The 23,210-nt window shown below is 39.5% G+C and overlaps 1 protein-coding gene across 2 annotated transcripts in view; it reads left to right on the top strand.

Annotated features, from left to right (window-relative positions):
• Window positions 1–6,555: 6,555 nt before the first annotated feature.
• LOC111322189 (uncharacterized) overlaps window positions 6,556–23,210 on the top strand; it is a 47,383-nt gene continuing 30,728 nt past the window's right edge. The window contains exons 1-27 of one of the 2 annotated variants that reach the window (XM_088754511.1): window positions 6,556–6,889; window positions 8,478–8,627; window positions 9,327–9,410; window positions 9,874–10,005; window positions 11,416–11,489; window positions 12,180–12,291; window positions 12,793–13,131; window positions 13,544–13,789; window positions 14,458–14,520; window positions 14,777–14,839; window positions 15,388–15,546; window positions 16,155–16,238; window positions 17,446–17,508; window positions 17,759–17,821; window positions 18,395–18,469; window positions 18,592–18,675; window positions 19,070–19,132; window positions 19,279–19,362; window positions 19,694–19,777; window positions 19,893–19,967; window positions 20,161–20,244; window positions 20,531–20,593; window positions 20,964–21,047; window positions 21,272–21,355; window positions 21,598–21,681; window positions 21,816–21,899; window positions 22,111–22,206. In XM_088754511.1, coding sequence (XP_088610637.1) covers window positions 6,713–6,889; window positions 8,478–8,627; window positions 9,327–9,410; window positions 9,874–10,005; window positions 11,416–11,489; window positions 12,180–12,291; window positions 12,793–13,131; window positions 13,544–13,789; window positions 14,458–14,520; window positions 14,777–14,839; window positions 15,388–15,546; window positions 16,155–16,238; window positions 17,446–17,508; window positions 17,759–17,821; window positions 18,395–18,469; window positions 18,592–18,675; window positions 19,070–19,132; window positions 19,279–19,362; window positions 19,694–19,777; window positions 19,893–19,967; window positions 20,161–20,244; window positions 20,531–20,593; window positions 20,964–21,047; window positions 21,272–21,355; window positions 21,598–21,681; window positions 21,816–21,899; window positions 22,111–22,206 — 2,853 coding nt within the window. In that variant the 5' untranslated portion in view covers window positions 6,556–6,712. The remainder of the gene's footprint in view (window positions 6,890–8,477; window positions 8,628–9,326; window positions 9,411–9,873; window positions 10,006–11,415; window positions 11,490–12,179; window positions 12,292–12,792; window positions 13,132–13,543; window positions 13,790–14,457; window positions 14,521–14,776; window positions 14,840–15,387; window positions 15,547–16,154; window positions 16,239–17,445; window positions 17,509–17,758; window positions 17,822–18,394; window positions 18,470–18,591; window positions 18,676–19,069; window positions 19,133–19,278; window positions 19,363–19,693; window positions 19,778–19,892; window positions 19,968–20,160; window positions 20,245–20,530; window positions 20,594–20,963; window positions 21,048–21,271; window positions 21,356–21,597; window positions 21,682–21,815; window positions 21,900–22,110; window positions 22,207–23,210) is intronic. The other variant, XM_088754510.1, reaches the window with a different exon arrangement.

The following is a 23,210-nucleotide window of genomic DNA, read 5'->3' as shown; positions in this document are numbered from 1 at the left end:
GACATTGCCCGGTCCAATACTGAGAGAATATTGACCGGCAATAGAGCATTTTGACTGGTTGATTTTAGTTATTGGCCCTCAGACTGCCCGAGTCGTGTAATAACATGTATGAATGAATGAATGAAGTCCTTATTTATATTGCGCCCTTTCTATACTATATTTAAAGGCACAGTACCCCCCCATCAATTTGATAGACACTACACAAAGATAGACCACAACACCGGGCACTACGTGCCCTACTCTTTTCGAACAGTGTGTGCGTTCTTTTAACGTCCCACAAATTTTTCTTTTTTATCACATACAAGGGCTTGTGAGACGGGACCTCCATTTATCGTCCCTATCCGAGAAGACTAGAAAGTCTAACCATTTGCAGATATTATTACAAAGGCAGCACTTTCTTCTCGGTTATTTAAAGACCCTGAGTGTTGGTCCGGCCGGATTTGAACTCACGACCTCCCGCACAACAGTCCGGCGCTCTACCAATTGAGCTAACAGCAAGGGAGGAATACAAGCAACTGCTCTTGAAGTTATTATATGGGAAACTGTTTCATAATTGTGTATGATGAGGAAGACGGGCAGCGTAGCATATATTGCCGACAGCGATCAACAAGTAATTATCGCCTGCAGGACTGTTTCAACCGTAACAAGGCTTAGATATCCTAAAGGGCGTGTGATGCAAATGTCTCTATCGACAGTTATCAAACAGAGATTCAGACAAGATGAATTCCACTAGGAGAGAGATACGTACATTCCGAGCGTGTTCCGAAAGTTTTGTTGCAATAAACAGTTAGCGGGGCCGAAAAGTCGACGAGCTAGTCTAGCTGCGATCATCGGCTGAACAAAAAAGTCCAATTAATAAATCACGAACTGCTTGTGATGTGAGGAGAAGGTTACTGGGTACCTCACGAAGATGGGGGAACTTGATGACGGCCAAGATCAGTAAGGTGCTCCCTCCAACAGACATCACGGGCGAACAGCCGTAGATGACCAAGTTTAAGATTGATAGCGGGAAATAGAATCCTTTTAAAAGCTTCGAGGACGTAGAGAATTCGTCTGTGATATTTAATGGACAATCAGCATTAGCTGAATTCATGATAAAAGTCTTAGAAGCGTCTGTGTTGAGATGTAAACTGTTCAGAATGAGTTTAAGGCGACAAAGCATGTAGGCACATTTCCTTAACCTCAGCATGCTAGCTCCGACTTCAGTTTTTTATCATCAGTCATCAGTCTTATTCTGACAATGACGTATATATTTTCTTCTGACGACCTCACTAATAGGCCATTTCCGAGTTTTAAACTCCCATACCTTCCAAATCAGGCAAAGCACATAACTGTTTTTATGAAAGTCAGTTTTATATGTTTGATAAATAACAGCTTTCCCTCACTTAAAAACATATTTGCGTTTACCCAGCAGCAGGGCCTAATCAGTTTTATTGACCACGCATTTACGCAAATATACCGTGATATGTTTGCACTGTAACAAATATAGTATAAAAGGGCGGATTTACAAACTGTACACGGATAATTTGGTTACTATCGTTGAGCCACATGAAAGTTATCAATTCAATAGAATTAGATAGAAAATATCGTTTAAGTTAAAAAGAACAAGGATGAAATCCTTACATTGCTTACCGTGACGTGTCTGCTACCTCAAAGATGTTTTTGGAACGTTCGGGAAAGTGAAACAACTTCACAGCTAGCGTAGTCGGCACATCAAATATCCAGTTTGCTACTTGACGTAGGATTGAATTGTCTGACCACAGCAAGTGGTGACTAACGGAAACAAATTTAAGAAAGAGAGAAAAAAAAGTTTTTTTCATCAGATGGATAAATGTTAGTGGATATGGATAAATAAAATAAATAAATAGATGAATCCGTGATGGAAAAAGAAATAAATGAACAAGGGAACAAATGAAACTATATATACATAAAAGAGTCGTAGAGTTATGTAGCAAATGTCTGTGTATCTGTGTGACATGAGAATTACTTAACTGTTACGTTTTGAAGGTGTAGTCTGATCGTCCGGGTGAGTGTAGTCCTGAGAAGGACTGTTGTCGGTGGCAGTGACTGACGTTTCGACAATTAACCTGTGCGGAAGTCATCATCAGAGTCAAGTGAGTGATTGTTGTCAGTAGAATGTTCTTATTCCAGTTCGTGTGAAATGATCGGTTGGTTTTGCCGTGATGTTATTGGCTGTAAGACTCAAGTGACGTAAGTCGTTCGTGATTGGTCTGTTTCGGTCTGTCGGTAAAGCTAGGTTGTTCTTTTTCGGTCGTTTGTGATGTTTATGTCGTGAATGAGTCGTTTGTATGGGGCGGGTAGTTGTTGACATCTGTTTAGGGGAGTCTGTTCTAAGTTAGTAAACCAGCTTTCCAGAGTCAGTCGTTGAAAATAGTCAGTGCTGTAGGTTAGGCATTGCGCAGAGTCCCAGTCAATGTTGTGGTTGGTAAGTCGATGGTGTTCAGCAATGTGATTGCTGACATCACCTTTCCTCGTCGCCCGTCTGTGTTCAGTCAGTCTTGTTGTGAGGTTTCTGCCAGTCTCACCGATGTAGGAGGCTTGGCAGTCGGAACAATTGATCTTATAAATCGTTCCCTGTCTGTTCCTCGGTTCGTCTTTGTCTTTAACGTTGGTTAGTAACTGACGTAGTGTGGTGATGGGTCTGTGGGCGACGCGGATATTGAAGGGTAGTAAGATGCGCGAGATGTTTTCAAACATACCTTTTATGTACGGTATGGTTGCTGTAGTCGTAGGGGTTGCGGTGTCGTTTGTTTCGGTAGTGGTAGTGGGTCGGTGAGTGTTTCGTCGGATGAAGTCGTTGTTGTAGTTGTTCTTCGTAAAAACACGGTGAAGGTATTTGTTCTCGTCGGATAAGCTGTCTGTCGAGTCACATACTAGACGCATTCCACAACCACCTAAACGAACAAAACACTGACATACAGTTTACCAGAGAAGTCGAAGAAAATGGCAAACTTCCTTTTCTAGACTGCCTGGTAAGCCACAACGACAACTCATTACGAACGACAGTTTACAGGAAACCGACACACACCGACAGATTACTAGACGAGTCATCCTACAACCCTACATCACACAAAGCCACAACTATCAGAACTCTAACACGACGCGCACAACTAGTATGTGACTCGACAGACAGCTTATCCGACGAGAACAAATACCTTCACCGTGTTTTTACGAAGAACAACTACAACAACGACTTCATCCGACGAAACACTCACCGACCCACTACCACTACCGAAACAAACGACACCGCAACCCCTACGACTACAGCAACCATACCGTACATAAAAGGTATGTCTGAAAACATCTCGCGCATCTTACTACCCTTCAATATCCGCGTCGCCCACAGACCCATCACCACACTACGTCAGTTACTAACCAACGTTAAAGACAAAGACGAACCGAGGAACAGACAGGGAACGATTTATAAGATCAATTGTTCCGACTGCCAAGCCTCCTACATCGGTGAGACTGGCAGAAACCTCACAACAAGACTGACTGAACACAGACGGGCGACGAGGAAAGGTGATGTCAGCAATCACATTGCTGAACACCATCGACTTACCAACCACAACATTGACTGGGACTCTGCGCAATGCCTAACCTACAGCACTGACTATTTTCAACGACTGACTCTGGAAAGCTGGTTTACCAACTTAGAACAGACTCCCCTAAACAGATGTCAACAACTACCCGCCCCATACAAACGACTCATTCACGACATAAACATCACAAACGACCGAAAAAGAACAACCTAGCTTTACCGACAGACCGAAACAGACCAATCACGAACGACTTACGTCACTTGAGTCTTACAGCCAATAACATCACGGCAAAACCAACCGATCATTTCACACGAACTGGAATAAGAACATTCTACTGACAACAATCACTCACTTGACTCTGATGATGACTTCCGCACAGGTTGTCGAAACGTCAGTCACTGCCACCGACAACAGTCCTTCTCAGGACTACACTCACCCGGACGATCAGACTACACCTTCACATGTTACCCCCGGGTTCAAACCATTTACTGTGTTACGTTTTCTCGGTTGAGACAACACGAGGCTGGATGACACTTTACAAAATTACCATCCAAGAATTCTTTGTGTTTTAAACCGTAGATTGAAAACTGAAGAGAAGTGCGGTATTATCTGATGATTTTATTTTCGAAAAGTCACGTTAGAAATAGAAATGCCGTAAACCGAAGGCGGAAAAATTGCAAAGCGATCTTCTACGAATCCAAAGTCGATGGAATGAAAGAAAAGGACCCTAAAGATTGGTGGAAGGAGGTAAAAAGGCTTAGCGGAGCACAAAAATCATCAACTAACCTGATTCCTCTTCTGGACATTGAAGAGTTAGAAGGTTTACCCATGCGCGAGATGGCCAACTGTGTAAACCAAGCGTTATTGGAGCCCCTGGAAGAGTATCGTATACCAGGAAAGATTCCGAAGCTTCATCTCGAAGATCAGAACCCACAATTCCTATCTACTACGGAGTATGGTGTCTTTAGGAGTCTTTTAAATCTTAATGCAGCGAAAGCAGGTGGACCCGATGGCATTCCGAATTGGATTATTAAGGAGTATGCAGAGTCTCTAGCCTACCCTGTGTCGACCATCTTAAATGTCTCCTTTAAAGAACAAAAGCTATCCAGATTATGGAAATGCGCAGACGTCACTCCATTACCGACAACTAAACCAATAAAGGACATTAAGAAAGATCTGAGACTAATTTACCTAGCACCGAGTATCCCTAAAGTCGTAGAGGACTTTATGGTCACCCAACATTTGAAACCAGCCGTCTTGAGTCAATTGGATCCTGCCCAGTCAGTTGGCGCAACACCAAAGTCCTCAACAACCTTTGCCTTATTAGAGATGCTCCACGAATGGTCTAAAGGGACTGACGGGACTGGCTCAACAGCAAGGTACTTATGTTTGATTATAGGAAGGCATTTGACTTGGTCGATCATGGTATACTCGTCAATAAGTTATGCTAACTCGACATTGTACCTAGCGCCATCAACTGGATAATTGATTTCCTGTCAGACCGTTGTCAGAGAATTAAGATGTCTGATGGGTGTGTATCGGAATGGGGCTCTGTTCCATCCGGTGTTCCACAAGGTACCAAATTAGGTCCCTGGCTTTTCTTGATTATGATAGACGATTTAGCGATCACTAACGCCTCCCTATGGAAATTCGTCGACGACACGACGACCTCCGAAGTTGTGAAGAAAGGTCACCCCAGTGGAGCTCAAAATACCACGAACCAAGTAATAGGGTGGTCGAAGAAAAACAGACTTGTATTAAACACAGAAAAATGCAAAGAGCTGCGAATTGGTTTCTCCTCAATTCCAAGGGATTTCAATCCAGTTTCAATAGATCGTAAACACATGAAATTGGTTAAACAAGCTAAACTTTTGGGTGTTACAATCTCCGAAGATTTGAAATGGAACGCTCACATAACTGAGCTCACCAAGAAAGTCGCAAAGAGAATCTATTTCCCTTTCCAGCTAAAAAGAGCTCATGTTCCACCAAAATACCTTTGCCATTTTTATACGGCATGTATACGATCCGTAATCGATTATGCAGCACAAGTTTTTCATTACTCTCTCCCCGAATACCTCCGATCCACCAAGAACTAGAACGTATCAGGAAAGATCCATGAGAATCGTTTGTCCTGGTATGCAATTCGAACAGGGCTTAGCTGTTATGAATCTTCCAACTGCGAAAGACCACCATGAAAATATGTGTACAGCAACATTTCGCAAAATAATGAACGATCCTCAGCACAAATTAAGTAAACTTTTACCACCCCGCTATGTAAGCTCTCATAGTTTAAGGCACGAGCGTACCTTTGCTTTGCCACTTTGCAAGACAAATAGACTTAAAAACAGTTTCTTTATTGCTGCGGCCAGGATAGTCAACAGCCACAAATGATGTACAAGTTCCCCCTTATGATGAACTATGTATTTTTTAATAATAAGATGTATACATATATATAGTAATTTTTATTTTATATCTGTGAATACGCAATTCAGTTCATGCTGCGAAGTATTTACCAATAAAGTATCTATCTATCTATCTATCTATCTATCTATCTATCTATCTATCTATCTATCTAGAGAGGGCTTTATTGTTTGAAAGTTGGCATAAAAAAGTTTACTGGTTGTCATGACGATTTTGTCGGTAAACATCTCTCAAACAAACCCGAGCTTAAAGTGCTAACGTTCTGGGGGAAACTATGTCAGCGATATGAAGAGCGTCTGCATTTTTGACACAATTTACGATTAATTACAGAGTATACAATAAGATAATCCCGAAAACTAAATGCTCTTTTGACAAACGGGCTTATGAAATTTTAAATGCCTCTATACAGTCCTGGAAAAGAACAATTCCATGAAAGCTTTGCTATTGTTCGCGCCATTCTGGTTTCTAATTGACCCCAACAAAAGTATCTCCATATTAGGAAAAACGTCAATAATGAGTTGTAGCAATTCGACCAATCATATCTTCCAGACGCGAGCGTCGCTTTCCCAAGCGCGTTCGGTTGTTGTGTTACTGCAGCGCTCGATTGCCTTTTGTAGTTTTGACATGTACACAAGGACCAGGTAATCACGATAGATCATTTAGGCTAACACTCAGCTGGGTGTCGCTTGATTTCCTCTCCAGAACTCAGCGATCGAAAGTCAGATCTGATGAGTACTATAACGAAAGATCTTGGAGAGAGTTATCTGCAAGGTGGAGAACTTCTCGGAGAGTTGGACGAGGACAGCGATAGCGACAGCTTGCTGGCGGACGAATTAAGAGGAATGTATCGGAACAGGCTCAAAGACATGGAAGAAATAGGGGAGAAAAGGGAAGAGGCGCACAGGGTAAGATCGGTGTGATCTTTAGCAACATCGACTCGTTGGAGTGTAAACAATGAGATCGATATTCGATCTCTCGCGGTAAAATTTTAAAATGTTGATCAATCGAACACGCTAACTTTAATTTATAAGCAATTTCGAGGAAGAAGGAAAATCTGAATATTTCAAAATGGGCAGCTGATTACAATATTAGTGATACAATTGCGCTTAAACCAGCTTTTCATTCTTATTTTTTACAAAATTTTATCTTGCATCCGGTTCATGTCGTTAGGCCGTTAGCCATTTGCAAACCACATGAATGATATCGGCCAGCGGTTCATTCGAACTTCATCTACGAGCGAAAAGTGCTTCTGGTTTCCATTTACCTCATCCAATATTAATTTTTTTGGGACCATTAGATGTTTATTCCTTCGTAGAAACTCGTAAGACCTCCATAAACTGATAGAACTCTGTACGAGTTGAAAGCTGCTGTTTTGTTTACATAGTAAAATGTAGCGTTTTAGTCACCGAGGCATGCATGTGAGCACTGAGAATTTTTGACGGGAAAATTGATGGCTGCGGATGTAAGCAGCAGTTTGATACTTTTTTAAAAGCTTAGCTTAATTTTTTTGTCTCCTATTATGAACATTTATGCTTTTAATGTGAATGCAATAGGCTGTTTTATTTATTTATTTTTTTTTTGCTTTTCCATCTATGAAGGTCATTCTTTGTGAAAGATCTACGAAATGCTCAGTTTGTTTACTGAGATCTAGATGTATATGTATATTTGTCTGTGAGCTTGTTCCTAATTCTTGCTAAGGTGTTAAGTCTCAGGTTATTAGTTACTGCATGTAGCTTTTTGTAACTTTGGCGTTACGATTTTCAAACGTGATGTTCAATTGATCTGACAGCAGGCAGTTTTGCTAAAATTGTACAGTTGAAGAAATTATGTTTCTTACACTTTACATCGACTTTTATTAGCTAAGTGATAATCTGGTGAAATTGCTTAAACAAATAAAAAGGAGCCCCCAGTTTTGGTTGAAAGCATCAGAAAGATTTCCATATAACCCCATATGTTAATTATGCATTCCATTTCATAAAGACTTAATATAAAGGTTTCTTTGCAACACTCTATGCATAATTAGTATAATTTCAGAGCTCAACAAAGAGTTTCCAGCAATCTGAATGGTCGAGCGGTTCCTTATATGACGCTAGATAAACCGCTCCGCATGGTTTATATAAAATATTAAACTAAAATGTTAATAAATGTTACTAAAATGTTATGATTTTAGAAATTTCTCCATTGTTCAGCTCTGAAATTATACTAAAACAATCATTCGCCTCAGGTTCGGTGAATGTTGTCAAATAATCCCCTCGACTTTGTCTCGGGGATTATTTGACGATATTCACCTCGCCTTCGGCGAATAATTGTTAATTAATGTATGGGGTTATATGGAAATCTTGCCACATCATCTAAAAAGAATTACTTGCTAAAAAAACTATAAACTATATTGCAATATAAAATTATATAAATATAAAACTATATAAAATATAAAACTATATTGCAATTTTGTCAATCTGATGGAATATAAATTAACTTCAACATATTTTGCAGCATCAACTTCAGTCCCTGCAGTCCTATGTGAATGAGCTCAGCGATCAAAATGAGATCCTGGTGCAGACTGTTGAGGAACTAGAGAGGGAAGCCAATGATAGAGTGGCACTGATGGAAAGTAAACTCCAAAGAACAACAGTGTCTCTAAAGGTATATGCACACGTACTCAACACAGAGAGGTTTTGAGCATGGCTGTACCTACATGAATTATGTGAAACTAGTGATCTCTTTACTGGTCTCTGGATCTGGGTTTAAATCTTCATCAGGGGTCTGTTTCATTGGATATTCCAGTAACTTTATAGGCCCAAAGCCATATCGCCCTAAGAAATTAGTGATGTGGGTCTTAGCTCATTCGCTAATATATTCTGTCTCATTGCCTGATATTTCCTTTGTTTGAATTAGAAAGCTATCATTATCTTGATCTTGATTGTAATTATAACTGACCAAAATCAGGTTTGAGGACTGGTAAATACTGGGACTTTTAAGAAGCAGGCCTCAGCATCAGTGTACTATGCTCAAATTCACACTGCCTCCTTTCACCAAACAGAGTATTAAATAAAAACCAGCTGATTTCTTAAGAGAACCTTACGTAATGTTGAGAGGTAACTTACAGTTGAGTATCCCATCTGGGATGGGAAGTAAGACTCCTAGACTTTTCTTCTGCAGCTATCAAAGCCAGGGCAAACATCTGGCATGAAATCTCCTGTTTATATATATACAAGGGATCATACGTGTTGAATTTGGTATTCGTAAAAGTTTATATTTTTATTATTTTGTGTAACTTGTGCAATGTTACATACAAATCAAAAACAAGAAGTTAATATTAGGATTTTGTACTGATTTGTTAAGGACTACACAGCAAGGGCAACTGAACTAGATGTACAAGTTGAAAAGCTGAGCAAAGAAAAGAAAGATTATGTGGAAGAGATTAAGGTGAGCTTACTGTGCATGTACTGACATGTGATTTTTTGATGAAGTTTTGTCAAATCTAGTACTAGACAAATTGCCGGTACTCTTTGATCAGATAAATGGTAATGAGAAATTCCTTACTGGTACAGGGGACTCTTCATGTTTTTGAATCAGGCAAAGGGTCAGAAAAGTGGACACTGAGTTATTGAGAGAGTTGAGATGCAGGAGAAAGTGACATTACTACCTGCAGTTGTAACTCTGCATCATGTGAACCTTATTGTGTTAGTATAAAGAATGACAATTGATTTCTGAAGGCTGAGTCATAGTCTGAGTTACATTGTACAGCTTTAAATACAGCTGTACATGTAGGCATTTCTTAAATTGGAATTCCATGTTTATTTTAAGTTTTTGTTAATTATTTACATCATTTGGAAGAGTAATGTCACATTTATAATAATCAGTGATATTGTTGTGCATTTTCTACCAGGCCTTGAAAGAGGAGCTAAACGTAACAACCCAGCAATTAGCTCACCTTGAGACGCGACATGAAGACTTGGATTATGACATTGACAATCTGATCAACCTGATTGGCACAGCTCGAGCTACAGGGAAATGGGAGGTGGCTGATTTGATTGGATTTTTCAGTTGGCAAATTTTTTTATTAGTCCTTTCTACTGCAATGGTAAAAGAGTTGCATTACTTTGTAATATGCTGGACTCCAGGTTAGAATGTGGGGGCCCTGGGTTCAAGTCTTTGATGGGGTCATTGTCAGTCTTAAAAAATGTCTCTGCTGTGCCTTATTCCAACCAAGAATTTAAAATGGAAACTGGGAAACAGTCAAGGAGGCCTGGGTGTGGCAATGTACTTGGGATGGCTGGGCATCTCAACCAGGAGAGTCGCAATACTCCTGGTTACTGTAAAAACCCGCAGATAAGCCCCACCTGCAGATAAGCCACATCTTGAATTTAGCAGCTCAAATTTGGAAAAAAAATTTTTTTTGAAAGAAATCAAAAGAAATCCAAAGTCGAGTCTTGAGAAGTCTTCTTCATCCTCTGTTCATTGAACATAAATTCACTATCAACATTGCAATGGAAAATACTTCAAAACTTTTACCCACAATTTTAGCACTTAAACATCGTTTCTACCAACTTTGTTCAAGTTCATGATCTTTTTTTGGTATTTGTTGACAGGAATTTCTTCATTCAACAGTTTTTCCATAGATTTTTACAGTACAACAAGAACGTGAGCGGAACATTCAAAGCTTAGTAACCAGGCATTAGATCGGATGCAAAAATGAAAAACTGGACACCTTTTTCAAATTTTCCTAAAGATAAGCTACACCCCCAATTTCTTGTGACGATTTTTGGAAAAAAGGTGCAGCTTATCTGCGGGTTTTTACGGTACTTAACCATGTGACCCGTCATGATGATTAGCATCTAATTTCCCTGTACAGTATCGACCCTGAATTGCCCATTATGGTCGCAAGAATTTTAGAAATGATCAGCAACTAGAGAAGCTTTTGATTGTTGAACAAATTCTCCTTGTCAGTACCTTAGGAAATGTGTAGAGGACAGTGTGGAGAATAAATTATTATGCAAGACCAACATTGGGATGTAAAGAAGTTTATGGTGATGAATGTAACAATTGTTATCAAAAGATCAAGACATTGTTCCAGACTACCTGGACCCACTGCTAACATAGAAAAATGTATAAAGGCTGATAGTTTCTAAAGAAACTGTTTGGGGCTGCTTCGGTGGGGGTAACGAAATAATTTAGATAATTATATCAACAAACTTGAAATGGTAAACTGGCCACCGTAACGATTACAAGAGCTGACATTTTGAGCGTTAGCCCTTCATCGGAGCAAAGGGCTAACGACGGAGAGCTAACGCTCGAAACGTCAGCTTTTGTAATCGTTACGGTGGCCAATTTACCATTTCAACTTTGTTGATATATCTAAATTATATAGAAAAATGTAGTTGTAGGTTTGTGCTTGTCTATCTAACACGATTTATTTTTTTCTCTGCAGTTGGCAGGGTTAGACTTGAGGACTGTATCTCTTGATTCCATATTAGGTGCTCATGCTGCAGCCTCCAAGGAGTTGTGAGTATCAATGTAAACCATCTCTTTTCAGAATCAAAATTATTTGATTTCTTTTGGATATTTTTGAAATTAGTATTTTCCATTTTATCCAGAGAATTTTACCCTTGATTATGGCTGTCTCCCTTGAGACAGCCATTGGTTATTTTATGTAACAGGAAATGATCTCCTTGTGTTGATTGGCTAAATGAAGAGATGAGAGCTAGTACTAGAAGTAGCAAATTGAGTAGTTACCAGATGTGTCCCAGGGGTTTCAATAAAAGCTGGTTACCAGCTTCCTGTAAGACCTCTCACCATGGTCTGTTTGGCCTGTTAGCAGGTTCTTGTGCTTGAGTTGTGGCTTACAGCCCCTTTTCTGAGTGCAACTGCATATTACACCATCTGTAGCCACTTATGGAAAAAGTTATTGAAACCCCTGGGGTCATTTGTTCAAAGCTGGGTTAAGATAACCCAGGGTTAGTGTGAAATCTGATTTCAGACCTGGAAGCTTTAAAAGAAACTTGGATTTAATTCTTCTTGTCTACAATTTGATGATTGGTTGCCATAAAACGAAACAAAGAAGTTATATGGAAAAGGCTTTTAAAACAAAGGTGTCCAAAGTAATCAGATATTGCAGGGGTCTTGCCTCGTGATTTCACCATCTTAATCAAGTTGATTGGCTGCTGCATGGTCAATTTTGTGTTATCTTTGCAGGAGAGAAGGAGAGAAAAGACTCACAGAACACATCCAAGAGCTGAAGAAGCAGTTAGCTGCCAGAGATCAAATGATTCAAAGATTGCAGAAAGACCTGAAGGGGAAAGAACAGGTAAAATAAATACTTCTTTTATTCTCAATTGAACTTATGAAAACATCTAAAAGAAAATGAAAAAAATGACATTCTTTTGACAGTTTAAGGTGGTGCTGAATTGCATGCAGAAACGTGAATCTTGACGTGCTGCTTGCAATTTGGTAATAAAAAATTGGGATCAATGAACTCGCTTTTTTAGTTCCAGGCACTAATGAAGCTATAGTCAAGGATGTTTCTGAGAATTTGTTAAATACAGGAAATGGTTTGAACCCGGGTGGTGGTATCATGTGTTGAGTGTTGCTATGGTTACCCTAGATTTCTCCCTAGTGACAGAGACTTATTGTCTTTGCAGTGGACTTGATTATTATAAAGTTATTACCTCTAGGAGACACTGAGCCACCTGAGAGAATTCAGCTCCTAAAATTGGCCCTGTACTCTTTTGTTTTACCCAAGGATTGAATTACAATGGAGGTACCCACCTAACCTAAATAAGTAACATTTATATCACTCCCAATTCAGAGCAACCTTGAACTTGCGGACACTAATGCCCATGGTAATGAAAAAGTGGGCTCTTTCGCCGGGGATGCCAAGTCGTTTGATACTTATACGGAAGAATGTTCTGGAAGCATGACTCAGAAAGACGTGCTCATTAGAAAGCTGAAGAACGACCTGGAGCACTCGAGAAAACAGCAGCAAAGTACGGCCAGAGAGCTACGAGAGTGTGAGCTGTCCATAGCGCGGCTGCAGGGACAGATTGGTAAACTTCAGGATGAACAGGCCCTAAAACGTTCAGACGTTGCAGCTAAAGATCAGTCTTTGAGGGTATTGGAACAGCAGCAAGTTGGTAATAAAGTAAAGGTAGGTGTCATCAAGTTGAAAAATAGCCTGTTAAAGGTTCTCAGTCGAGGAAGGCGAGCGAGAGACCCGGCGAACGACAAACTGCGGTTGTGGTTGTCAGCAAAACGGCTGCACCTTGATTTTTTTCAGTTCCCTTACCCTCTCTATTTTTCGCGCCTCCGTTCTTTTGTTCATTTCCACTAACAGAGGGCACCTGGCACTGGCTATTGAGAACATTTCTCTATAACGTTTGGAGCTTGCAGCTTATTGGTTACTAAACATAATTCTTAGATGTTTACATGTACATAAATTCCTCTTTGGGCCCCATAAGAATGAATGATTAAAGTCAAAGGAATTTTTCTGATCAAATTCAAGCTTAACAGTTAAGAGAATTACAACAAAAGAGACATTTTATTGTATCTTCACTGGACAGGTTGCGAGACTTGAAGAAGAAAATCGTGAACTTAAGACACAAGTTCAAGCATTGAGAGACTCGGAAGGGGGCATTCCACTGGATCTGTCTCGGGAGTTTGAACAACGAGTGAAGCGACTAGAAGCTGAATTGGAAGTGGCTGAAGATCAGCGGCGTAAAGCAGCACAAGAAGTGGTCAAATTACAAAGTCAACTGAGCGAAAGTCAACATGCTGCCAAGGGACGTAAAGAAGTGTTGGTCAGCGAGGTTAGTTACAGGCAGAATTTTCGCAACACAGCGGTCAAACGTAGAGCTTGCCCGATAGGGTCAATTCTGGCCGGTTGCGCCCCAATATCCCGCTCAAATGTTTTAAGGAGAACATAATAAACAACCGCTGTCATGCAAAATGTGGATAAAAGAAAAGAAAATTCTCGTAGAAATCTGTTAAAGGAAACACAAGTAAGAAAAATTCTGTCAATTTACAATTTTGTTTTGAGCTTTTTCAAGAAAAATATACGCTTCAGAAACACCTTGACATATAATTATTGGCTTGCGTGATTGTTCTTATTTCCTGCAAGACAACTTGGTTTTGACAGCCTGAAAGCACTTTACCTAGCCTCTACAGCGTCCGCGTATACGCAGACGTTTGACCACAGTGTTACTTTTCGCTGCCCTCTCGCTCCTTACCAAGGAGCGTGATTTCATTTCCCAGATAATTCGCTTTTGTGGGTGTGTGTTTGAGGACTCGGATAGAACTCACGCTCGTAGGTATGCAGCACTGTACGCGCATAAAATTCGCGAACATGATATCTGCCGCTTTGAACGCAATGTGCGCGTAACATTTGCTTCCTTGCTTTTTCTAGTGCTTCGCGTAAACTTCCAACGACGTGTCGAAGTGCGAAATAATGATATTCGTTTACTTGCCTCTTATTCAGCTGACTTCAAGAGATTCCGAGCTTGACAATATGAAGGACCGATATGATGCCGCCGTTAAGGAGGTAAGTGCGTAAAGCATGTCGGGTAAGTAAGAAAAGGATGCAAGATTCTCTATTTGACGTTTGATGTTTTTCTCCTTCTGTTGTGAACTGACTTGCTATGTACGTAGCAAGTGGTCTTAACGCCTCGTCTTTCATGACACGTTTCTCAGTCTATATATTTTTTTTTGGCAATTCATTGGTTTTTTTTTCTCGTTTGATCGTTGACATATGCTTATTGAAAAATCTTTGATGTTTGCGTGCTTTGTTTAATTTTCAGATCCATCAATATGAAAAAGAGATCCGTGAGCTAAAATCGCAGAATAACAACTGCACTTACGAGGTAAATTATTTTATTTTGATGTTAGACGATTTTTTGCGTGCGTTGGAATGTCCTTCGGAAGGTATGGGAAATATCCTAGCCTCCCGTGCTCGATCAGTGCATGCGGGACGCACTCAGAGCCAAGATTCGGAAGGCTATTGGTTAATGAAGAGCGCAGAAATACTTCACAGCGTCGATCTTGCGACGGAATTTCTGTCAAGCGCTAATCTTGTTTTCAGCGCCGTTTGCATTCGTATCCAGTGGGATGGGTTCCTGGTCAAATCAAGCTTTCCTCGAATACATGTACCTGATTGACTGGTTAAAATATGCAACGAGGATCAAAATTCACGCAAAGTCAAAAACGGTTTCGACCAGTGTTGTGATCCGGTTCTCTTACTAAAGTGATAATGGCTCTGCAGCCGAAATATGGTTAAACGAGGGTAGGGCACCTCACACAGGAAATCTTGTAAACTTAATCACAGTTTTTAGCGCGGCACTATAAAAATGCAAGACCAAATTGAGAGCTGGAAACGAGGGTACAAGTTATTTGATTATTTATTTTATCCTAGCTGGAGAAGAATAAATTTCACATTCAGCAACTGGAAGAAGATGTTATAAAGTGTCGTGAGCAAGTCGCCCGTTCAGAAGAGGAATGTAGAGCGGCCCAGAGGGAGATAAAACGACTACAGGTGGCTTCTAATGATCAGAGAGACGCACTAGCCAATGAAGTAAGTTTTGGAAGTGACAACCGCTGAGTTAAGGTTAGGGTAACTCTTACCAAGGGTAGTGGTTGATTTGTATGCGGTTTACTTTGGGTTTCAGTGCATTATGTGACAAGGAGTGGTACTGCTTATTCTGGTCGATGTGCTAGTTTACCATAAGGGACCCTCCCATAATTCATTAAGTTTCTTAGACAGTTTGTTGGTACCAATTTTATGTAGTCCTTGGTGACGAGAGGCACTGTGAAAGATAACAGTGTCATGCCAAGGGAAACAATCAGTGACTACTGTTATTACTCGAATCCGAGTTTGCTTCTTGGTCAGGGTGATTGTAGTGAAACTACACCTTCGTCGGGTTCATGTTTCACCACGATAATCTTTGTCTGACAGATTTTAGTGCCAATGCGCCAGAGAAAGTGGCCTTTCGATAGAGTAAACTTTTTTGTTGGATAATCGTTGACTAAAACAGGTAAGACTTAGGAGTAACAAGTCAGGAAAAGGAAGACGCATATATCAAGATGGTGAAGATAAAACCTGAAAAATTACCGGCCAAATATATTTTTAAGGGAATGAAGGTGACGCAGTTTGTTAAGTGACCAATCACGTTGTTGTTTCAGGTGGCTGAGCGCCATGACACCATTTTAACGTTAAAGACGGATCTTTCTGCTTTGGATGACAAACACAGAGAAGCTGTCGCTCAGGTAAGTCTTATTTGTAACACCAGAATTAGTTTTGCATTCATGGTAATAGTTAATCAAGCTATTTTTCAATAAGCTGTTAGCTGTGTTCAGAGTTCAGTAGCTCTGCAAAAAATAAATCCAATAGGCATTTACTTTTCATAGACCAGTTGATCAATGAATGGTAAACAAAAAGTATGCCATCTATGTTCATTTTAACACCCTAATTTGTTTTCAACTTTCTTGTTTATTTTCTGGAAAGGCGTAAAACCTTTCTCTCTCGTTTTCATTTTTTCGATTTCAACATTATTTTTTATGTCTTTCGTTTTCTTTCGTGGAGTCATTCAGACTTTTTTTTTTACTTCCTTCACTTTACGCGCAAAAGGAAACAGAGGAAATAAGAAACGGTTCCACGGGCTTACAATGTTTTTAAACATTAAAATGCTTGCAGAGATCATACTGCATGACAAATGGTAATTGTTTTAGTAATTCTTCGCTAGAGTTAGAGTAGCAATGGATTTGCTTTGTCTTCTTGTACTCAAAAGAACCTCGACGTGTTTTCAAAGCTGGCATGGGTGTGTGATCTTGAACAATAGTTTTATTGTTCAATTGGCGTTGCTTTGTTAGAGATGAATTGAATATGGTCATGCTGCATAAATTTGTTTCGGTTGTGTGAAAAGTTAGCGTCCCTTGCTACTGAGAGCAATCAGCGAAGGTTTTCGCGTAGAACTTCGATTCCTTTTGCTTCGAGACTGTGAGACCTGACTTGAAATTTGTGACGTTTTGGCCTGGTTTATTGAAGTGTCTGACTGACTGTTTGAAAGGTACTGTACTGTAGGCGCAAGTTTGCGATTATTTTCAAAAACTTTTGCCCAACCGGCGACTTTGTGAAGCCCGAATCGAAGTGTAAACAAACTTATATTTTATGTTTTAATGGTAGCCCCGATCAAATGTTATCTCATTAACGTTTTCAATGTTCGCATAATGAAATGCGGTGCTTAATGTATTTGCTTATCGTCTCTGGACCTGTAGTTTGTAATATCCGTTAGCTTTATTTAATACGATTTCAATGCGGCCTTTGTAAAACAGATGTTTCTTTGAAGTTTGGCTTTGTTTCTTGTGCTGTTATTCAACTCTTTCTGTTGCTTTCTTGTGTTCTTAGCTTAGCTTATCTAGAGAAGCTTTATTTATTGCACAGCTCTAGAAAACGGCATATCTTTTATCTCTATAGCTTTCTCATCGGAATAATGTGATTTCAAAGCTCCGAACTCAAAACAAAGAGATGACAGACTCGGTGAGTTCTTATGACGGTTTTTTTCCTTTGGATGTTTCACAAGAGTAGTTCTTGCGTTCACATGTTTTTAATGGGTGATTGCGAGTTTCTATGTGATTTGTGGAATCTGTAACGATTTTGTAATAAAAATTACTGTGATATTTGCTTCTGAGCAAGACATTTGAAGACAGTGTTTCCCATTAGTACTTTGGAAAAATGTTTGCATGTCATTTGCGCTGTTTACAGCTGTGTTTTTACTGTATTTCTGTAGATCGAAGACTACAGTCGTAAACAGGCAGAGCTGGAAAGTAAACTGAATGTTGCTAACAAAAGAGTAAGTAACGAAGGAAAAGCGGGTTTGCCTCAGTCGAGCCTGGCTGCCATTTTGAAAATCTTTACTTGTAGCTAAAGCGAGAGAGGACTGAGGAGAGAAAAATTATTTTCTACTCTTGCTGGGTAGGGTGGGGTTGTAGCTCGTTGACTTGGAATTACTCTCGATAGTAACCAAATATTTCTGTACCATAGATACTTTCGCCCTGATAAAAATCGAATCGGCAGCTCTTTCAAACTTGTTGAGGTTAATTTTTGAGGGGTACCTTAATGTCAGAACTTTGGCAAGAAAACGAACGAAATTTTGCTTTTGTGGATCTTTAAATTGCAAAAAGCTCACCGGTCAGTGAAAAGACTTTATCAAGAAGACCATGTAGTGACTGGCTGTTCGAGAAACTTCAGAGACATTACTCTACGGCTCAGCTCTGCTTCTGATAACTCGTTGTTATAAACACATGAATCGATAAAAGTTTCACGACATGGCCATTGTAAAAGTTCGTTCTTGAACAACCAATTAGTAAATTGAGGTACTTCTTTATCCGTTGATACCCAATGGTGTTTTGATTCTCTATTGCAGTTATCTGACCTGGAAAATCGGTTGGAGCGGAGTCAAAAAACCAGCCTAGAAAAGTCTGATCACCTCGGGAAAATGGTGAAAGTTGATTTCATATAAATATGATAACATGGAAATTTAACTTTTCTAATGGCTATTTTCTTGTATGATAAACCAAGGTGTTTCGAAAGGATTTCTCAACGCAATATTCTTTTTTTAAGGTGGATGATAAAGATGTAGAATTGCGGGAACTTAAGATGGCTCTCTCTAATATAAAAGATCAGCATGAACAAGCACAGTCCAAGGTACAGATCGATACTATCTTGCTACTAACCTTTTGGCCCCTAATAGTGATCAGCATCTAATTTCTCCTTACAATATCACCCCTGAATCAAACACGAATGTCAAGAGAACAGAGGAAATGATCACCAACTATACAGAAGCTCTTGATTGTTAAACAAATTCTCCCAGTCAGCACCTAGGGAAATGTATAGAGAACAGTATGGAGAATATGCATGATGATGTCGGGTTTATGTTCAATATCGTGATGAACAAAGCCAGATAAGAGAATTTTTTCAGCTGCCTCTTGTTTCGATTCGAAGGCAGTGCAAATGCAAGCATGAATTACCTTTCTCTTTTCTTTTCCTCCAAGACATAACTGTTTTCCTCCATTATTTCTGGCATTTTTGTACAATGCAGGTCTCCCACCGGGAAGAGGCTTTGCAAAGACTTCAAGCGCAACAAAAAGATTTTGTAGACGAGGTAAGGGTTGATGCGTGTTGCAATTCCTGGGATGGACTTACTTTCTTGTCAGTTAGTTAGCTCTAAATAAGTTACTCCTACTCAGTGCATGTAATACAACGCGCGTGACTTGTCACTCAGCTTACCCTAGATGTTTTTAATGTTAGGTGTCTCGACGCGAGAAAGCCATTCAAAAGCTTGAACTGGAGCTTCTGACAGCACAAGAAAACCATCGAAGAGCACTGGATGACGTGAGAAGTTTTTTTTTTTGCGTGATTTGTATTCTGTTGAATGAATTTTATAAATTTACATGAGCCAGAATCAGGATCGTAAGGAGCTTTTAAAAGTACTCTACTGGCTCGCGAGGCACTTTCCCTTACGTTCCCTTCAGTATTCTCTCTCACTGGCACCTTTGGTGATGTGGCATGCTGTTGTATTATTGTATGTAAGTCAATACTTCTACCCCAATAAGAGGGGGTCACATTCCTCTTGGAAATTTCATCCGCTCCTTAGGTCATAATCCGTAAGTCGTATCCTTGCACTGGTTCTAGTACAGCGTAATCCCTGTGGGATTTTTTTTAGATCACAAGACGTGACGACACCATTCAGCAGTTAGAAGGAGATCTGGAGGGCAGCAGGAAACAGCTGAAGGATGCGATTGAAGAGGTAACTAGAACTGTTATGAAAGCCGTCATAAATGCTTTGCATGCAGCTGGTAAGGATATCGGCCTTGTTTAGCTTGAACAAACAGTGACGTTTATGGTATGTTGTTTTCTTTTAGAAAGGGAGACTCGAAGCTAAGATTCAAGCGTATAAGATCTCTACCCAGAGCGAGCAAGACGTGTTGGCCGAAGAGGTTCGTCTAGGTTATGATATTGCATCCTTATAGTTAATTTTTTCACCTTTGTTGCAGTCTTGGGACGTGTCGTGAAAGGCAGCCAACGTGCGGAAATGGTTGGGAAAGCATTTTAATGGAGTTGGATTTGGTTAAAATTTTATCATAGTCTTTCTCTTTTTGTTTATGGACGGCATTTATTTTATGCTTCCAGGTCGCTAAGCGAGAAGAGGCTATTCATAAGCTGAAGATCGAAAAGTTATCTCTTCAGGAACAACAGCAAAAGGCTGAAGATAATGTGAGCACGCCTCCTGCAATTTTTATACATTTGTACATTTTACATTGATACAACCAGACCTTTTGTCATCAGTTCGACGTGTATTTCCTGTTAAACTCTTTTAGTGATCGTAAACCTTTTCATGCCCGACATGAATAGTTTGTTGTCACGCTCAAGAAGGCCTCTTTAAAGGCTAACTGCTTTTCTTGTCGATTTTTACAGCGACAAATTAGATCATCTTGACTTCATTTATGATCGATGAATTTCCAATCAACTGCTCTGAATGTTTTTCTTTTTTCTTTTGTAGGTTCGAGAGCACGAACGAGCAGTGGAAAGACTTCGGCAGCAATATGAAGACTGTCTACAAGATGTGAGAAGGATATTTTATTAACTTAACAACACACGCGGCAATTCCTAGTTCCATACAGCCTGTAAGCGTGCTGTCAATATTAGTGCTTCGGGACGTACGTCCTCCAGTGTAGGCCTGATTGGAAGCTAAGCTAGCTTTGTCTAAAGACTTGTCACTTTTTCACACGTGAGTTTCCTGCCCAAGCGCCGCGACATTTCTTTCTTTTTTTCTTTCTCGCCGCGAGTTGTTGAAATTTCCTTGCTTTGATTGAACGTTACGTTTTACCACGTTCCTGTAAAAGTTCGCTGCGAAATCGAAGCAGACTTGTAGAGGACAGTTGATCGACTTTTAAAAAAATTTTATTTCATTAGTGCTTTTTTTTGTCTTGCAGATGCAGCAAAGGAATACTGCTGTGGTTGATATGGAGGCTAAACTGAACGACATGAAATCCAAGTCGGAAGAATACACTGATAAGGTTTACGATTTGTTTTTGTTAAGAAAAGCTTGTTTCTCGATAATGTCGTTTGACTTTGTTTAATATTTACTTAGGGTTCAGCTTTTATACATATGTCATTTACCGGGCGGAAGGTCTGCATGGGAAAGAACTTTACCCGAGGACTAGGAAGGATTGACAAAAATACCTGTTTATCATGTTATGCTGGGTACTCAAACTAGTTTTACTTCTCTTCTTTTTCGCAGCTAGAGCAATACGAAGACACTATCCGTGAACTCAACTTGAAAATGACATCACTTCAAGGCGATCGCGACCAGAAGGAACATGAGGTGAGGATCGTTCCCAGGCCACCTAGAGTAAACACCCTTCTCAAATAAACCCACAAACAAATGAGATATTACAACCGATTTCCCGAAGCAACACGAATATCGCGGTCTACGTTCGCTTCAAAAGAAGGGATTTTTCTTAAAGTGACGACACCTGAAACTATTGTATTGGAGGATGAGAAAATTGTTGTGATATTATTTGTTATCAGTTTTAAGAGTTTCCTTTTCCTTCTACTTTCGACTAGGCTGACATGAAGGAGGATACAATACAGCACCTGGCCGCGGAGATGGATGAGTTACAGGAACAGCACAGGGACGTTTTGTCGAAGGTTTGCTAACCTGTTTTTTTTATCCTTAGTTTTTTTTTTTTCGACGCGAGTTTCCAGTTGGTGTGGAACTTTTACCTGTTACTAATGAACGCTAAGTAGAGGAAGTAAGAGTTGTTTTTTCTACTCCTCATCAGATGTCTAAGAGAGATGAAATGATTGATCGCCTGAAGTCTGAAACTTCTTATCTAAAAGATCAACAAAGGGACAAAGAAAGAGAGGTGCATTTTTTTAAAATCTATTGTATTTATTTTAAATTGTAATTTTTATTAATTTTCTTAAGTTTCCTTACCTATTTAAAGTTCGGCTGTTCATATTTTTTAGTTTCGTCTCAATGGCTTAATTTGCTCATCATCAATCAAACGGCTTTGTCGAGTAACGCAGTTTAACTTAAGTTCAGCAACTTGATCGAATGAAATATTTCGTTCCCAGATCTCCCAGCAACTGGACGTGATCAATCGACTGGAGCGAGACTTGAGTGAAAGTAGCCGAGACCTTGAAAATCTGAAAGAGAAATCAACTGACGATGTGAGTGTGGAAGGCGAGCTGTTCCTAAACAATAACAGCATAACCAACAACAATACTGAGTCTCATTTACTACAGGAATAAATTCACTTATAAGATTCTATTTCACCGTGATTTGAACGAGTAATTGTCGGAAGTTCAAGAGGAATCATTTGTGTTAAAGTTGAAGTTTAGTCACGAATTTGCATGGTAGCTTTTCTGCATTTTTAACGCGTTCACATTTTTTCTACATTTTACGGTCTTATTTGATTTTTTAACTTTAAAGGCAAGCGGTTTTTTTTTATCAGTTTTGGTAAGGTTCATATTATTTATGGTTTTCAACTCTTTATTGCTCAGCTTGAGCGTAAGTTGAATTTTTTAACATTTTGTGATGAATGCATGGGTCATGGTTTCTTCAAATACCAATCATACTTATTTTAGCGAGGTCCAATCCACGTTCTTTCGCATCATGGCGTATATGTAGAGAGAACACGATAGAGCAGTTTCATACATTCAAGACCATCTTTCATCAGAAGCAGTAGACGTAGAATTGGAAATCTTTGTTCATAAAAACCTTCAAACGCTTTTATAATTCATTTGATTATTTCATTTGATCACTACATTAATTTACCGTATACTCCCAGAAATCCAAATTATGAATCAAAGAGGCAGTGATATTAGAGAGAAAAAAATTGAAATTTAAAATAGATAATATATAGTGATTTTTGTATCTTGGTATATTGTAAATTTGACGTTTGAAGAAAATCAATGACTCAATGTGAGATAGCTTCTATCAATATTTTTAATAAATATAGTTTTAGCAGATGGTCTCTTGGTTTTTTGTTGTCTTAAATATTGACAACATTTTAGACCATTTTTTTCTGCTTTAGTTAGAACTGATTTTCGGAAAATCTGCTTCAGCTTCTGCTGGAAGATATGGTCTTGAATGTTGCCTGGTGATAAACTGCTGCTACTATTTAGTTTGTTATGCGGTAAATAACCTACTTGGAGCCTCTTTTCCCACCAAA

The sequence above is a fragment of the Stylophora pistillata genome, chromosome 3 (assembly GCF_964205215.1).
Source record: "Stylophora pistillata chromosome 3, jaStyPist1.2, whole genome shotgun sequence".
In the NCBI taxonomy this organism is placed as follows: Eukaryota; Metazoa; Cnidaria; class Anthozoa; order Scleractinia; family Pocilloporidae; genus Stylophora; species Stylophora pistillata.
This window is presented reverse-complemented; position numbering and strand designations above follow the sequence as displayed.